This window comes from Prosopis cineraria, unplaced genomic scaffold (assembly GCF_029017545.1).
Source record: "Prosopis cineraria cultivar Desert tree isolate PC_DT_omini unplaced genomic scaffold, ASM2901754v1 PC4, whole genome shotgun sequence".
Lineage (NCBI taxonomy): Eukaryota > Viridiplantae > Streptophyta > Magnoliopsida > Fabales > Fabaceae > Prosopis > Prosopis cineraria.
The window spans coordinates 12,602,873-12,614,812 of NW_026555335.1; the positions used below are offsets into that span (position 1 = coordinate 12,602,873).

An 11,940-nucleotide genomic window follows, 5' to 3' on the forward strand; every position below is an offset into this window, starting at 1 on the left:
AACTTTTGAATTATTCAAAACACCATTATTAATTATTACTTGAATAAAAAATGATAAAATAAGGGTATAATTATCTATCCAATATCTTATATTTTAAATCAAGCAATATTTCTAAAAAAAATCTATAATAACTAGATATGTTTAGATTTCAATTGGAAAAAAAAAATATTAATAGAACGTAAGGATGTATAGATAATATTTTTTAAAATTAATTTTGATAAATCAAAAATGTCTGGATAATTTTTTTAGAATCAATTTTGAATATGCAAATTACAATAAAAGGTATTCATTTTTATAATGTAATATAGATAAAATTAATCCAATTAAAAAATAAATCAATGTATTAACGTGAAATAAATTTAATTACATGTACACTAAATATCAATTATGATATTCATGAACCATGATGGCACCATAAGCATTTAATTACGCTCCAAGGATCTCAATGGCCCTTGATTATTTTTATATTAAAAAGAATTGCATAGTTGATATTCTTTAAAAAAAATGGAAAAAGCTGTATTATTCTAAACAGCTCGCAGGAATGAATTTCCTAATTCCGATACCCCACACTCCAATTGTCAATTCCTCATTTTGATGGAAGAATAGCAAAAGTCACCCTCATCTGCGAAAGGAAATAGAGTTTTGGAAACCGTGGGGTGTCTGGATAAATGTTTCTAAAGTCATAGAGCTCTTTTGAATTTTAATTAAATATAATTAATTATAAAAAATTGATTATATATTAATTTCAATTATATTGATTATATTATAATGTTAAAATGGTTGGATATTGTTTTTTAAATTTAATTTTGATATAATTAAAGATGTTTGGATGATTTGATCAAAATTAATTTTAAATATACAAATTATTATAAAAGGCATTACTTTTTTAAAGTGTAAATATTAATTTCAAGTATATAATATTATTAAATTTATTAAAATCTTACTTTTTAATAAAGTAATTATCTACTTTTAAACTAACTTTATCTTTTTATATTTATTCTTATTAAACATCCTATAATAAATATAAAGTCACTATAAAAAAAGGTAATGATTACAGCTCAAAAGGCTAAAAATGTCTTATATTTTTTAATATCTAACTTTTCAAAAAATACCTTACATTTTTAAACGGAGGGAGTAAGAGTTTAATTTTCCATTATTATTATTATTATCATTATTATTATTATTATTGTTCTTATTATTATTATTTATTTATTTCCCGTCTGTTGAAGTAGAATACACAAACCCTTTACAAGAAACACTGCCTTTTATAATATAAATATTGATAAATTTACATGTTATTAAATATCTTGAATTTTATTTAATAAATAATATTATATATATACTAGTAGTCCTTTAAGATTTATATAATAGCGGTAGAAGATGCTGCACCCATATGTTCTATGCGATGAAGTTTTTTGAGTGACTCAAAATGGATTTAGTTTAGTTCACGACCTGGGGTGTATATGATAGTTTCACAATTCTGACAAAATAATTGAGGTTCAACAGCAAGAATTGAAAATTGAAAGCAAGTTAGATTAGCTTATGTCAAAACGGAGTTTCTGGACCAAAATCGATTTCTGAAAATTATTCCAATTAATGTGATACATGAAGCTCGCATTCCCAACTCAGAAGCAACCCCCAACCGACCATTCTTAAATTCTATTGTGGAACTGAGTTTTGGGATCTCATACCAATCTTTCAAGCTCCACAATTATTGCACATGCAAACCCACCTCATCTCTATTGTCTTCCAGCTACTCCTCTAACTTTAATTTTCTTTTTTAAATCAATTTTAGGTTTAAAACTTTATTTTTTAAAAATAAAAGAGGAGACAGAGTATAAAACTCTATGGGTCTCGTTTATATCTCCCGAAAATTAAAAATTTTTGACTGAGTCTATGTTAAAATTTGAACAAAATAAAATGTCACTATTACTTCCATTTCAAGTATAATGTCATTTTTACCTAATGCGTACCCACCAAGAATTAAGTTTTCAAATTTTTCCAATTTTACTCTTGTTTAATGCATAAGGAATGGACCATACTATTATAGGACTGGCTACCATTAAGGCCATAGCTATCTTGTATGGCTTACAATTATATTGAAGCAAAGGTTTTTAAAGAGTTAGAGTATTCACTGATTATACAGAAGCGATCAATCTCTTACTTAAAAATGAAAATATTAGTTTCACCCACATACTAGGTCAAGTTAAATTCCTTTTCATAAGGACTAAGTTATGTCCTTAAAATTTATGTATGTGGAAGTCAATTTTAACACCCACTAATTGGCTAAAAATGCTTTAGATTGATTAGGTATCTTTCAAAGAAAAATTAACTGCGACCTTATTATAATAATGTGGTGGCTAATGAAAAGTTGGTCTTAACTTGTTCGTTGCTTGTAAACTCTTTTGAGTTATGAATCATTTTTTCATTGAAAAAAATGCGTGAAAAATACTTTATATGAGGAAAGTAATTTCGACACACTATAGTAAGAACGTTTTGGGTAAAAAGATAATAATCATCCTTAAAATTTGCAAAATACTTTATATAAGGAAACTGGAAACATAAGACCTTAAAAAAAATACCTTATATTTAAAATGATGACAATGTGTGCATGTTATAGGCATATACTTAGTAAAAAATTAATTTCATATGATATTTTTTTCCCTTTGACAAGTTCGTATATGAGGACAGATTTGAGTCTCCAACTGTGAAAAGGAGACGTCAGTGTTTTGGTGGTCCAACCCTTGATTGTGAATTTATTTTTCTTTTCCTTTCTTTTTCTAATCGCTTTTCCCATTTCATCTCTCATCTTCTTCCTTTCTTTTCTTCTTCTCTCTCTGTTTTTTTTTTTTTCAAATGCCAAATCACCCACTGTCGGATGTATGATTTGAGTCAACAATTTGACTTTCAAATATAATTTTTTTTATATTCATATACAAATTAAACCCAAGAATGTATTGAAATGGTATATTAAATTCTTTTCTCTCAATTCAATTACTTATATCTTCTTTTCATATGTTCAAGTTAATTTATATGGCAGGTCAAAAAAAGGTTAATTTGAATGTTTTTAATCCATTTTAAAATAAAACGTTAAATATTACAATTCAATTGAAATGGTTCAAAAGTAAAGTTAAAAAAATTGAAAAATTTTGGTTGGTATGAAATCTTCAGGGCACATTTGGGCTTCTCTAGAGAAAAAGGCCCCAGGATGATCTCTCTGTCCTTTTTTTTTAATGCCTAAAATAAAGGCCCATATGACTTAAGGATCTAATCAAGATTTCTTCTGACAAGTGCCAAAAAAAAAAAAACAGAAAGAGACGTGAAATGCTTTTAGCTGTCATGTAAGGTGAATCCAATTTTTTAATGATTTGATTTATAATGTACAAGGTTGTGAGAACATTGTCAACCTGAAAGCTTTATTGGTGGATGATATGTAAGTTTTTTTAGCTTGAAAACATGCATTGGCCTTGATAAATTTTGAAATTCAACTCACATAAACTTCTGTATGCAAAAAAAAAAAAAAAATAGAGATAAAGATAAACACACCATATTATGACTACCAAAATCCTATTTTTTTTTAATCTTGTTTAATATAGCTATATTGTATCTAATATTATCAGTTTCAATTTGAGCATTTTTAAAACCAATTAATAACAGTTTTTTTAATATGATCTTTTTCATGTACAAACGTTAAAACGTTCAATTTATTTAAAAGAAATAAGAGGCTTTTTACTCAATTTGACTATTATTAGTTGATCATTTTAATTGAATCAAAATTATAAGTTTTGAGTGGCGTCAAATTAAAATTTAATAATTGAGTTTCAACTATTGAATTTTTTTTTTTTTCCCTTCGTGTCTGGTGTCTATTACTCTTTCCATGTCATGTAATAGTAATGAGGTAGGGAATGATTCTGTGGAAATTGCAATGAGGTCGGGACGAACCAAAAAGGACAAAATATTTACAGAGAAAATTTGAGGCTGTCATTTAGCCAAAAAGATTCCTTATAACAAGCATAAAAAGTTAATTTAGGGAGCAAGTCCTTCATATTCCTTCATGTTGTGGTGCTTCAGAATCATAGGGTTTGTTTGACAATTTATTTTAAAAATAGTTTTTTATTTTTTAGAATAAAAAAATAAAAAAATCTGTTTAATAATGTATTTTTAAAAAATATTTTAGAGAATAAAAAATAAAATATTATTTTGAAGAACAGAAAAATGAAAACAAGTTAAACAACTTTCAGGTATTTTAAAATTATTGTTTTTGAGAATACGGGAGAATGAGAAAAATATTTATTTTCATTATTTTTTTATTCTTAGAACATATTTTACAAAATATCAGTTATCAAAACAATAAAATAAAAATAATTTCAAACAATTCCATACTTTCCAAGATTTTATTTTTCAACTTATTATTTTTATTCAAATTGAAATGTTTTATTCAATTTTCATGACTCTAACATGTTGAAAAAGAATAATTGACAATAAAATCCATAGGTGTTCTTGCTGAAAAATAAATAAAATTGCAATAAATTTAATGTTTAGCTTTCCCTCAAATAAGATTAATTTCAATAAATGAATATCTGAAAATAATCAAAAAAAGAAAAATAAATCTTTCCTCTTTTTTCTTTTATAAATACAAATTTAAGTGATTTAAGTCTTGACAGACTACCAAAGCCAAGGTATACCTTGTGGCTTTAAAAGCTATAATTAGATTTGATGTCACAACCACGTAAATCACGAACTACATCATTACCAATTTAATCATCCTTTGTTGGTCAGCAAATAAATCAAAATCATAAAAATATAACCAATAACAATTTTACTTTATATCTGTTACCTTGAATTCAGATTCTGAGTCTTGATTGAGTTGATTTCTTTTTTTTGCAATGAAAGGAAAGTAAGGATGAGCACAAAAACTAGTGAGAATTTGTGCCTAATCTTTCCCTTTTGCTTAATTAACGCCAAAAATAAACTAAAAAATTAGGGGGGGAATCTCTTGCATCGAATGGCCTGAGATCATCCAAATTCAATACAAGATAAAATATTATGTTAACATAAAATCATTATTACAAAATTAGCATTGCTAAATTAGGAAAGTTATAAAAGAAATAATATTTTCCATACTAATTTATAGTTATATATTACACATTTTTCTCATCGAAAAAATACCATCAATCTTTTATACCATTTGACATTTTGCAACTTTTTTTTTTTTGCTCAAATAGTAATAGATAAATAAAGAACCACAAGGCAATCATCTAGTAGGAAACATTACTATCATACTTGCCAGCAAAACACGTTACTATCTGCAAATCAAGCTTTTAAACTTGTCTTGAGCACAAAACATCTGCAGCAAAGTTTGAAAATCGTTCAACAAAATAATATAATCTAACACAATCTCCTAAATCACATATCCAGTGCTGGATAACTTTGGTAGGTTTTGAAGATGAAATAGTCAAAAGTGAGAACATTTGACAGATTCATAGTTGAATACTTTTTTCGATTCTTATTATAAGACATTTCCAACTGTTTCACACATATTAAAAAAGTTAATTTTTTTTTATATCATAAAAAGATAAGATATACTTTTATTTTTACCCTTAACTTTAAATAATAATAAAATTATATTAAAAACTTTCAGGTTAATCAAGAAAGGGTAAAATTAAAAAAAAAATAATTATTACAAGATACCTGTATTTTAAACTAAAAATTACTTTTAAAAAGTGTCTTATAAATAGGACTAGAGGAATTTTTTTTTGGGGTCAAGCCCGGAGGGAGTATCTGGTAGCCATGGTTTGCAGTTTTGCACAGGTTCACTAATTAACGGAATGTCATCGTCCGGATCAGTTGCTAGGAGTTGAAAGCATCGTTTCATTGTCTCTGCATCCACAAATATCATCCAACATTTTCTATAAGGATCTAGTTAGATCTTCATTTACTGTATTAAAAAATCAGAAATAATTAATATAAATAAAAAGAGGGGGGGGGGGGAGAACACGATCAAGAATTTCAGTATAAGATTGATGTATGTAGATTGAACAAATGTATCAGGGACCTTCATGATGTACACAACAATAGGTCGCTCTACATTGATTGCGTTTTATTTTTAATTCCTGTAGTTTTAAAAATGCACATATAAACTATGAGATGGCACTGACGGAGATATTTTCATTGTAACTCTGCTAACCTCTTTACTGATATGGTAAAAAAATGATGATGAAATGAAAATAAATTGACTAGATATGATTGAAAATAAAAGATAAATAGAGAAAAAAACCTTTCTTTTACATTTGGCTTAAACAAAATTTAGGAGGCAAAGGAAATATCAAGTACATGTCAGTAAAGGGGTCAACAGAATTAAATTCATGTCATGAAAATTAATTATTTTGGCACTAGCTCATGGGCCTTATGTGCATTTTTAAAACTACATGGACTAACATTGCAGATGGATCAAACTTAAGGGAATGAAAACGACGAAATAAAACAATGGAGACTGAAAACAAAATGCAATTAAAATACAGGGACCTATTGTTGTATGTTCCCTGGAACAAACATTAATGTGTGTGATACATGAGAAATAGTCTAAAATCTGAATGATAAAAACATAAATGTGTTTTAATGACAAAAATGAGTTACCTGGACATCAGAAAGAGTGAATGCTCTAATGATGCTTGCATCATCAGACAGATACTGGACACTAATGCTTGAAGATCTGTACCTTGAATTGTACTCACTCAATCTCAATTTCATTACAAATGTGGCTCACGGTTCAATAAATCATTTCCTTGCGAAACTATTGCTGGTGATGTTGGCAGCCTGAGAGCAAACATACATTGTGTCAAAAAGTAACTTTACATGAGCAATAGACTTCAAGACACAAAGAAAGAACCTGGCTACGAAATTACGATCATTGCTTAGGCCGGCAAAAGGTGACACCTTTTCAACGATGACATTACTATTGTCATCAATTCTATAGGAGATATCCAGTCCCTCCAAAATAAGGTGATAAATTACTTCCTTGGAATATAGAGAAGTCTGCTCTCTTTCAAGCGTGCAAGCTGCTTCATCTTGGTTCTCATCCATGTCACAAGAGTCACCATTCTGTTCATCATTGTCTTTCTTTGGGATGGCATCATGAGGTCTCTTCCGTTGACTAACTGACCGAATATCCCATGAAAGAACCTGCTTTATCAAGCCTTGGAATTCGCCTGCTGATGCATAAAGTGATCTCTTTCCCTAAGGCAGCAAGCAAGTCATCAGATATCATCCAAATGAGTGGTAATAAAAGGAAGAAAGACACACACACACACATTACATGACAACCTATAACTTAGATGGTACCGCTCCATTTTCAGTATTTCATTATGAACTGAGAAGTCTCATTAGCTACAAATCATCTTAGTCATGCAGAAAATGCAAGCAGGCTTTACGAAGTTACTAAGATGCATGCACAAAAGAGTCTTTACATCATTCACAGAAATTGTTATGATTAAGAGTGTTTGTGCAAGGCAGAGTATTTTATGGACTGAAAAACGTTTTGGTATTTCGGGACACTATTTCTTGAACAAGATATCCATCTTTGCAAGTCAATAAATTTTATATATCAGAATCCATCATGAATCATGACTATGCACTTATCAAGGGTATTGAAGTATTGAATTAACTAACAAAACATAAGATTTTCAGGTGATTCGTATGAGATTCTCCCACCAAAACAAAGCATGTGAAGAAACTTTATTGAAATAGTCAATCAAGTGGTGCTGAGCCATAAAAATATTAATCTGTCATGTTTTATTGGAGAACATGGCAGCAGACATCTTAAAAACTGTGCTTAAATTTTGTCCTAAATCATATAGGTACACGACGCTAGACAATGCAGAGGCAGGCATTGAGTTCAATATTTCAAGTAAGCCATTAACAACTCACAGCTATTCTCCAGCAATTTTCTAGGGCGGAAGTAAGTCATCTGAGAAGCTTACAGAAGCCACTGCAAGTAAGTTATCCTCCTGAAAAAGCAGTGAACTTCATCAAAAACAGAAAATCAAATATCATGGTTCCATATGCCTGAGATGAAAGAAAAAAATTAATGCTACTCAGATATTTAATTATCTTCTATAGTTTTATGCGGATCATTGGTAAAGATAATTGTTGGAATATATGATCAGGATTTTATAGACTACTAACAAGTATGATAGTTGTGAATCTCTTTCTTCCCACATGGAATGACTAAATATGGCATCTAGGGAATGATTATTCTAAGTTAGCGAAAAATCATTGAAGAAATGAATCTTCCAGATTTAACACTCTCCTCCTGCCCAGTTTACAAAATCTACCATAAGATTAATAACAGATCTCTCCTATTAGATGTATGTGAAATTTATCCTCCAATGAGCTGCCACTTACACTGGCAACACTTTATTTCATACAAAGCAAAAAATCATGCTCTTATAACATAACCTATGCCACACAAGAACTGCAATATCCCACATTCCTCACTAAACACAGATCTTTTGTTTAAAACGACCAAAGCATAAGCAGCATTTAATACAAACAAAGGATAATGGATCATTACCATCAGCCAATTCGGCACTTTTGCTTCCACAATGCTGTCACAGTACGGTAGATAGGGCTTGACATCAAGCACTGGCTATTGATGATGTTCAGATGGTAGCCATGATTTCCCATGCATCATTATTATAGAACCCAGTATCAAGTTCATAGTAAAACAAAACAATCAATAACCTAAATAACACATAATTACTGTAATGTTAGCACAGGGAAGCATAGATCAGACAGCTTACAGTTCCATCAACTAGGTCCACACCAGAGAGTAAAACTATATTTCCCTGGACGGCTTCCACCTGTAAAATACAGTTAGCTCATGGAAAGAAAACTAGGACTACTACATTTTGTTTGTTTCAAGAGAGAAAAAGGAAAAAGGAGTATTTTTAATTTCAATAATTAATTTGCACATAATTTTAATGAAAATTGCGGGTACTCCAGCAGAACAAAAATCACTTCCTTTCACAAGCTAAATCTGTACTAGGTAGGGTGGGGAGAGATATCAAGTTGACTAAATGTGTGCAACCACTATAAATGTGAACAAGAACCTTGAATCACTGATATTATCTTACAGGATTTTAAAAAAAAAAAAACAGAAGAAGAAGAAGCAAGCAACAATTCAGAAATGCTATGAGGATATGTATAGATATCTATTAAGAGCTGATATTTTCAGGGACATCATCGTCTAGGTAGTTTGATGGTCTCCTAAATTAAATAATCTACTAATCCATCAAGCTGAAGTTATATTATTAGCCCCATAAAATCATGCAAACATATGTCTGTCTCAGCAAGCTTGTCAGAAACATCAACACAGAGCCAATATCACCTTTGCAACTGTCAGTCCAATGGGGCAAGGACGATGTGGGGATCGTGTGGCAAACACTCCCTTTCTTCCACCTTGCAATCTTGGAACCCTCACCTAAATATCCATCCCCCAGAAGTTATTTTTCAACAGAAAGAGTGTCAAGAAGATACCCATATACAAGATAGCAACACACCTTTGCCTTGAACTTTGACTTAGATGGATCATTCCATAACTTCTCAAGATCTGTATTTAAATGAAATACATATATGACCCAGCAATGAGAATATTCCGAAAGACCCTCGAGTGATGCTGGAGGTACACGAGTTGTATTGAAAATCAAAGATGCTCTAGCAAGAGGTACAAGTAATGGTTGCCTTGGCGTTCCATTTCTGCATGTATGTCAGGTGATAGTTAATGAATGGAGCATCAAGCAGGAACCAGGCATGATGCCCACTAAGCACAAGAATGGACTCCACCAGATTGAGAGTTTTGGCCTAAGGTCTTAGAGGCGGCAGATTAGAACATGATTTATCTACCTGAACGGACCCCAAGTGGCTCCTATGGAGTTAGCATAAATTGTTATAATGGAAGCAAACCAAAGAAATCACTCTAACTGTCAATAATGCAGTTGTCACTTCTTTTTTGTCTGATAAAATGGACTGAACTCAAAATCCAGCTTCTGAATCCTAGGGAAAGAATGGTGTTTTGAATCATTGCATTTCAACAGAAAAACAATTTAAACTGCAAGACTTGGCAATTTTAAGTTTAAATAATTGTCAAGCTCCCACAAATGGACTGTTTAATCATCGATTAAGATATGAAATAATCCACAAATATTTTACCTTGTAGAGAAGCATGATTGGATGATGCCAATAGGTGTCATGGGATAGTAATTCACCTCTAAGTTTTCACTTTTAGGCTGTGTTCGTGCTTCTCTCAAGGCCTGCAAATACTCAATCAAAGAAATTAGTAAAAGAGAAAAGAAAGTAGCAAATAGCAACAATAACATGAAGGCTCTTAGGCTTTATACACTGACCCAAGAATGCATGCCAAGTATAGATAAGATTAAATTTAATAAAAGATAGACAATAATCTAAAGTCAATTGGGCATATAGTTAGCCACCATGTTTTACAAAACCGTCCTTTAAGTTTAAACAATAAAGAATCCAAGTTCTATCAAATATTATTCACCACATTCATCAAGGGTCACTCTCTCGTGAACCAAGTGAATTTACATATAAGGCCTCTTCAACTTGAAAGCTTAGACTGTCTTTGGAACAAGTTTATAAGATGAAAACAATGCTTTAGATTGTGTTCCTGTCTCTCCCCATCACTTCCCACCTGGCACCCATTTTTTTTTTTTTTTAAAAAAACAACCTCTTCTTAATTTAAGGCCAGTTATTGGTTTTACTAATATCTCCGCTATGTTCGTTAGCCCAAAAACAAATTTCTAGTGTTCTCACGCGAAAGCCTTGTCTGTTTGAAGTGTAAACAAAGTACATGGTCAACATGCCTTGTATGCTAAAACTTAATTGAGATGAAGGAAATGTAAGCAATAAGAATCAAACTGCTTAATCTTGCCACTTAGTCATTCATATTAATATTTCAAGAACAACTCCAAGAGGATAAAGTTTGACTTTCTATTCAAACAAGTGAGGGAAGGAAAGAAACCTGCTGTGCCCTAATCCGACCTTGCCTCTCAGAGGCGCATTTCTCTAAGGAAGACTTGAGAGATGCCTCGAGCTTACGAAGCTTGGATTTCAAAGCTTTCGTTTTCGTCTTGAACAAGTACACTGCCAATTTCAATATCTTGCATGAAGTTCTTGAGGGTTGGGGTTTGAGAAGTTTGAAGCTTGAGCGGAGCCAAACAGGATAAAAAGATAATAAACAAAGAACGAAAGGGAAGGCAGAGTTTAAAGTTGATACCGGACACAGAAGCGGTCACGGAAACAGCAGCAAGAACTAAGGTTACGGTAAACCTCGGCCATTTTGCTTCCAAGTCGGAAGACTCCGTGATTCGTCGATGATCAGTTGGGTAAGAATGGGAGTGAGGTGAGTAATGAGGACGAAACCTGAACCTCATGACAGTGGCGGATTTGTCGTCCTGGGTCGTAGTCAAAACAATAATGAAATTTCACTTTAATGCATTTGTCATGTCGTAAATTCTAGTAGTTGCAAGGCGAACTTGTTTGCAGGTGCACTCACAACACAAGTCATGAACCTGCTCTCGAAAAACTCACCAGACATGGAAAACTCTGTTTATAAGGAGTTATTAGCGGCTGGGGTTTTGTATCGAAAAATAAAATACTAATACAAAATATAAAATTTATAAGGTATTTTTTACATCAGTTGAAAGGTAAAAGATGTAAAAAATTAAGGCGATAGCATTTTCATAATCATGTTAAAGTATTTGACACTTTTTACACCGAGTGAAGGTTCACCTGGTGTAAAAAACCAACTTTTTACACCAGGGGCATGGCAACCTGGTGTAAAAAGATGATTGATAGTAATGACGATCATGAATTAAATTTTGATATTTCTAAAACTCCTAACTTCTCAAGTGGGCTACCAAT

General features: G+C 31.2%; 1 protein-coding gene across 1 annotated transcript; it reads right to left on the bottom strand.

The window, feature by feature from the left end:
- Window positions 1-5,642: 5,642 nt before the first annotated feature.
- On the bottom strand, window positions 5,643-11,597 carry LOC129309426 (uncharacterized). Its single transcript, XM_054951003.1, is given in 12 exon segments — window positions 5,643-5,880; window positions 6,637-6,816; window positions 6,890-7,236; window positions 7,927-7,964; window positions 7,967-8,006; window positions 8,573-8,647; window positions 8,802-8,861; window positions 9,389-9,481; window positions 9,561-9,756; window positions 10,210-10,310; window positions 11,039-11,160; window positions 11,294-11,597. Coding segments are annotated over 11 exon segments (1,296 nt in total). The 5' UTR covers window positions 11,451-11,597; the 3' UTR covers window positions 5,643-5,880; window positions 6,637-6,749.
- Between the last annotated feature and the right edge of the window lie 343 nt (window positions 11,598-11,940).